The sequence below is a fragment of the Dendroctonus ponderosae genome, unplaced genomic scaffold (assembly GCF_020466585.1).
Source record: "Dendroctonus ponderosae isolate FM_Combo_2020 unplaced genomic scaffold, Dpon_F_20191213v2 Dpon_F_20191213_10, whole genome shotgun sequence".
Lineage (NCBI taxonomy): Eukaryota > Metazoa > Arthropoda > Insecta > Coleoptera > Curculionidae > Dendroctonus > Dendroctonus ponderosae.
In genome coordinates this window covers 5,733,875-5,740,176 of record NW_026017111.1, presented here as the reverse complement: position 1 = coordinate 5,740,176, position 6,302 = coordinate 5,733,875, and the positions used below count along the sequence as shown (strand labels likewise).

Here is a 6,302-nt window from a genome sequence, read left to right as displayed (position 1 = left end):
CCCCGTATATTGGAAAGTAATTTTAAAATGTGGACCTTTTAAACATGAAAAACTGTCGTAGGACGTATTTTCTTGTAAAGTTCATATTTACTGAGATATCGCACTTTGACGCACTAATGAGCAACCCTGTATAGAAAGTAGTTATGTCAAACATTACACTGATATATTTTGTTTTGCAAAAAAACTCTCCTTAGTCATTTTAAAGCGAATTTAAATTTAAATCAGATATTTTTCCGCCAAAAACGCCGAATCCGTATCGGTTGCCTATCCCGATTGTGACGTAGCAGGTCATATCAACATATTTTTTAAGTTATTGTGATTATCATTATTTTATTGATTATTATTATCTTGCATATTGGAAAATAGTGACATGTATGGATCACAAAATAAGTGGTGTTTGGTGCCAGGATGCCTCAATAAGTGCTCGAAACAAACTCTTTCCAACCGTTCCCCATGATTATGCACGTAAAGTTTTATGGTTCAAAGCAGCTAGACGTGATGTTCCTAAATTAAAATCAATGTTTTTTTGTTGCCAGGATCATTTTAGTGAAAGTACGAACAAAAAGCTAATGATGAGGCAGACAGAATATACCTTCGATCGTACTCTGTGTTCTGTGCAAATTCTACCTTGTACAGTGCGCAAAGAACCCTCACGTTTCAATTCCACATATCCGATATCACCATATTGTTCTCGTGAAGCCCAAAATACATATTTAAGAGTTCATTTTACTTTTAAAGCAGCCATGTGTATAAGTTAGGTTAAGTTGAGTAACTGAGATTCTATATATTATTTACCTAATTTAAACCAATACAGACAGATTAGTATATTAAGGAGAGAGTAACTAATAATAAATTTACGAATTTTTACTGACGCTGCTGCTTTGACACCCATAAATTCGGCTGAAACAAAGCGTTCGTCGTTTTTTAAAAATTCGGTAACCATAAAAAAAAGGACACATGGTAAATTGTTTGGTGACGCTTTAAGGAATCCTTCTGAAGCCATTTTTTAGTTTAACACAAACTATAAATTATTTAAATCCACAAAATGATTAATGAAACACAACCACACAACTAAACACTATGCACAGAACGTAAATAATCCGCCATTTATATGACCAGCGACCTCACAACCAATAGGATTGCGTTTTAGAGATTCATGAATAGTTTTGAATTTTAGCTGAATTTGTTTATTCAATATTTAACAAAATAGCAATAGATAAATAGTATAAACTTATTTAATCTTTCATATACATATATATTTTTTTTATATATGTATCTATATTACCATACATTAAGGCTGCAAAAACTGCGCAAAAAGGAATTGGACTTTTAAAGTTGATTGATCACGCGCCTCAAATAATCGGAAGGTTTCTATTGATTTTATGTGGAAAACACGTGTTTTTGTTTTTCCTAAAAACCGGACCAGTCTAAATTTCGGATTTTCGTCGTGAGCTGGTGTAACGACCCTAATGATTCAATTTTGTTTTCAATTATATATTTTCCATGTATTTTGCTTGAGCTGCTAAGTCCAGTGGATCGCCTATTTTTTGTCTATGTATGATTTCTTATTTAGGCTTTTTACGAACAATTTGAACGATATCAAAAGAGATAGACTTTCGAGGCCATTCCTTGAAACTAGTGGGTTTTTCGGGTTTTTAGGCCGTCGTAAAATGGAATTTCTTCCTGACGTTTCGCAAACACGAGTGGCTTGCATCTTCAGGGGTGATTTGCTTGAACGCTTACACTGTTCTGATAGTTAAAATCAGAACAGTGTAAACTACCATGTTTTGTTTTTGATTTTAGAATATTTTATTTTAAGTTTACCAATGTTAAGAATTATGCATTTGCTAAAGGAAATCATTATATATCATCACTATTTCTACTATCATCATCATTCTGCATTTTTAATGAAAAATTTAAAAAGTAACATGTTCCTTTTGGAACCGCATTTTGAAACCTATTACCAAGGTAAAACTGGAACGTTGGAACCCGTTACAGAAAAATAACCGTTTGTCACGTCTCTATAGGGTATATTTTTACGTAAATCCGTGGAGTTTTTAGAGCCCATAGAAGATTTTCATCCGGGAAAACAGCTCCCGAAGGAAAAAACTAGGTCTAAATAACGAAGAATTTACTACGAAGCAAAAGCAAACCATACTTATAGACATTGACCGAACTACCGGTACAGTTCTTATGATTATGTTCTTCTAGATAAAGTACTGCGAGCGGAATTGGCCGACGGCGTGCACGATGATTATTATGGACCTTTGGTGATAGTCGCCATCCTGGCCTCCATAGCCATTCTGAGCACTCTGATCCTGTTGCTGATTCTGGTTAAGCGACACAATCAGAATAAGGCGGCGATAACGCCGCCTTCCACGCGAGTCAGTCAATCAGCTTATGATAATCCCACGTATAAAGTGGAGATCCAACAGGAAACGATGGGTACGTACAACATTCGGTAAACATTATAAAACTATAACGTTGGAATTTCAGGATTATGAAATGAAATCGGGAAACTTCAGGCGACTTGTACATAGTATAAATAAGGCTGAGGCCCGATATCTATAGTCAAGCTTATAATGTGAAGTTCAGATATATTCAGTCCAGTATAGGATTTGAATCTCTACTATTTCATAGTCGTCAGACACTAAAGGTTTTTTTGAAATTATCAAGCACGCTCCAAGAATAAAGACGACTATGCATAGCGGGTCTTAGCATCTAACTCGTTAACTGTATGTTAAATGTTTAATATACAGGGTGTGAGAAAACACGTGCGTAATGGTAAATCGCGCCAGTTGCGGACATACAAATCATTAGTAAACTGTAATTATTTTTCCATGCAGCGGTACCACACTTGTAAATTTCACGTTCTTTGACACAAATTGTAGATTTTTTAAATAAAGTGACGAAAAGTTACACGCTTCTTAGATCCGGATCGCAAAGCAATGTTTGTCAAAAGTTCGATGTTTCCAACGGATTTCCGTTTTAAAAAAGGTAAATTGAAAACAAATTAATCGTATTTTTGCAATTTATTAAAATATAACGAAGAAAATAAAGCGGATTTTTCTCAAAACTTCTATACTTATACGGTTACTATAAAAGGTGATTCACGGTCGATGGCGTATTAGACGTTTAAGGGGAACGCGATGCACGATCTATCTGCAAATTTGTACGACGAAGTCACCGGATAAGCTCTATCGGCCTAAAATATTTTCAGCAATGCGAGGTTGCCACTTATACCAAAAAGTACATGCAACTTTTATACTTTAAATTATACACCCTGTATATTATTGCACGCTTAGATTGACTTTATAGACTTAGACCGTTAATCTCTAGCCAGTATTTTCAAGACAGGCTGTATAATTTGGAACAAATTGCTGTACGCCGAGCTCAAGCATAGGGTTTTCCTAACCCAGTACCAAAATTTTAAATTTCCAGGGATCGAAATCGCCTTGTAATACAAGATTCATTGGGGCTACGTTTTGATGACGAATAACGAATTTTATTTAATATTTCGGAAACCGCTTTAGATAGATATAGGAATCATAATGCAAAAATAATCAGATCTATATAGCCACTATATCGGTGCAATAATATACAGGGTGTCTCGTTTACATGTCAAATTTGTATGTACTTTTCCGGTATAAGCGGCAACGTCGCATTGCTGAAAATTTTTTAGGATGGTAGAGCATATCCGTTGTACAAATTTGCAGATAGATCGGGCATCGCGTTCTCCTTAAACGTCTAATACGCCATCGCCCGTGAACCACCCTGTATATACGGTTACTATACTTACACGGTCTATACTTATGCTATGTTATACGGTTTTGACGCAAATTTTGGTCGTAACGTTTACGTTTTGGAACGGATTAAAATTTTTCAAAAGGCGCATTGTACAAAAATTGCTCTAAACATTGTTTCCAAAATTATTAAGGACGTTTGTCGTGATTTTTTTAAGCGGATGAGTTTTTTTTTATTTTGGCCCTTTTGCTATTTTCAGGTTTGTTTGGAAAATTTTCGATGGGTAAATTGTTGAGTAATTGAGATTTTTAGAGGATTTTTTTGGGGGCGAGCCGGAGATAAGGAACTTGTGCGCTTTTTGCATCTTGATTCCGAACAGAATTTATGGCAAAACGTTCACGTTTTTCGATTGATTTAAATTTTCCGAAAAGCAAATTATATAAAAAGTAGTCCTCTTTCAAGCAAATGTTAGATTTTCCTAACTAAGTGCATAATAAGGAAGTTATGTACTTTTTGGTGCCGGACTGTAAATAGAATTTGCCACATAACTTCCACATTTTATAACGGATTTGAATTTTCAAAACGGTGGAGTAAAGATAAATTCAGCGCATTTTTAACGCACTTTACTTAACAAACTTTTGAATTTTTGAGATTGATAAGAAAGTTACACGCTTTAGGTCTCTATTTTTTTCCGATTTTGTACATTTTTCAGCGAATCTTTATTTTAAACAAATTGGATATACATAGAGAAAACCATCGCTTTCAAATCAATTTTAGATTGTTGAAATAAAATAAAAGATAAGTTGTGCTAATTTGAGATTCGAATTATAGACTGTAGGCGGAAAGTTTCGTTTTTTGACTGGTTGAAAAATTTCGGAATTTACTCACACCCTGTATATGTACCTAACAAAACCCTAGGATTTTATCGTGTAACATAATTGTAAAAGTGACTATACCTGAACTAGTTTAATAAAAGAAAGATATTATTTATTTTCCTAACCGTTAACAAGTTGTTTCCTTATAATCGCCTAAATCATTCATTCGACACCGGGGAATATTCTTCAAGATACTGCATGATTCGAGTCGATTGATCATCGTCGCGCCGCACATTTTTCAAAAATATGCTGGCTGGCGTGGTGGTTGTTTGGTAGTGAAACTGCTGTTTCATCTTGAGGGCGTAAATTAATTTCTGAAAGTAAAATATGCATGTGCATACAGTTAATTCTGTGCAATCCGGGTTTATTGCCGTAAAATGCCATTTTGAAACACCAAAAAACGCATGTTTCCTTTATTTGTTTGAGTAGTTTGGAGTCTGCAAAAAGCACCTACCAGGACTAACTTGATTAAAAAAACTGCGAAAGTCAAAAATCCGATCGTCATCAAGGCACTTTCATTTGAGGGATAATCCATGTGATGTTCATCGAAATAGGAGTTCTTGTAGAGCCTGGACTCAAATTTGTCTTGACCATCCACTACAGAAGACCAACCAGATATGCGATGCTCTGTAAGCAACATACCAGTGCGGATTGCATTAAACAGAACAATTCAGAACAAAATTGAGTACTCACTGATGTCGTGCAGTAGATCGTTCTTCAGCTTTTCCAAGTGCTGCACCTTAACTTGCAGAGATTTTCCCTTGAAATCCATCAAGTGGCTTTGAATATTGTTTAAGGCATTTATGAATGTCGAGGGTGCTTCTGCAAGCTGGCCGTTTTCCACCAATAACTCTGCATCATCCGCAACATGCGTTGATTCAACTCGAGATGCTTCTTTGGTCTGCTCCGTGGGATCATTCAAGGTAAAATAAAAACTGGGAATAGTAGTGTTTGAAGCAGTATTCGAGTTGACTAAAATGAATCAATTTATGTTGGATTTTTGCGAGTTTGACCAGCTCAATCTTACCACTCTGATGACGATTCGGATTGGAAAATTGAGTTATCTCAATCCATTCACTCACACTCACTCTAAGCAAACACGCTTGTAACATGAGGAATTTGAACATGTTTTTCGCCCACACTTAATGCAACTTCGTAGCGGAGATAGCAAGGTGTATCTGCCTACAGTTTAAATACGCTACATGGCACAAAAGATTGCTTAAGAGACCGGAAAATCGTCTCATGCCGTTATTCATTGAAAAATTAAAGCTGAAGACCTAAAAACTGCGCTGAAATCTCACTTAGTATAATCGTGGGCTCCGTAAGATTATCTTACCAATAATCCTATCTAATCGAGTTTAGCGTTACGCTATTATTTTATCGATACAGATGCTCTCTAATTTTGCGGGCACCCGAAAGTTTCGATTTGTATCAGGAGAGCAGAATGTTTGACTAGGTACCGACCAAATATTCCGAGCAGGAGTTTAGCCTTACACTATTATTTTATCGATGCAAATGCTCTCTATTGGTGAAATTTTGATGGCACTCGAAAGTTTCGATTTGTATCAGGAGAGCATTAGCGTTACGCTAATATTTTGTCGATGCAAATACTCTTTATTGGCGAAATTTTGCTGGCACACGAAAGTTTCGATTTGTATCAGGAAAGCAGACTGTTTAAGGAGA

The 6,302-nt window shown here is 35.7% G+C and overlaps 2 protein-coding genes across 2 annotated transcripts in view; one reads left to right on the top strand and one right to left on the bottom strand.

The window, feature by feature from the left end:
- Window positions 1-3,947, top strand: part of LOC109543603 (putative epidermal cell surface receptor) — a gene marked incomplete in the record, with an annotated part of 23,422 nt that extends 19,475 nt beyond the window's left edge. Inside the window, 2 exon segments of the mRNA XM_048661839.1 lie at window positions 2,212-2,445; window positions 2,497-3,947. Coding sequence (XP_048517796.1) covers window positions 2,212-2,445; window positions 2,497-2,504 — 242 coding nt within the window.
- Window positions 3,948-4,114: 167 nt separating this feature from the next.
- Window positions 4,115-6,296, bottom strand: LOC125502719. The gene is made up of 4 exons (XM_048661847.1): window positions 5,647-6,296; window positions 5,313-5,591; window positions 5,074-5,246; window positions 4,115-4,933 (listed from the first exon to the last, which is right to left on the bottom strand). The coding sequence occupies exons 1-4, from the start codon at window positions 5,744-5,746 to the stop codon at window positions 4,778-4,780; spliced, it is 708 nt and encodes a 235-aa protein (XP_048517804.1). The 5' UTR covers window positions 5,747-6,296; the 3' UTR covers window positions 4,115-4,777.
- Window positions 6,297-6,302: the final 6 nt, after the last annotated feature.

Coding starts and splice junctions, on each gene's coding strand:
- LOC125502719 (XM_048661847.1), bottom strand. CDS start 5,746: ATGTTCAAATTCCTCATGTTACAAGCGTGTTTGCTTAGAGTGAGTGTG. Junction 5,592..5,646: donor TCCGAATCGTCATCAGAGTG/GTAAGATTGAGC, acceptor GATTCATTTTAG/TCAACTCGAATACTGCTTCA. Junction 4,934..5,073: donor TTTTAATCAAGTTAGTCCTG/GTAGGTGCTTTT, acceptor TTTTACTTTCAG/AAATTAATTTACGCCCTCAA.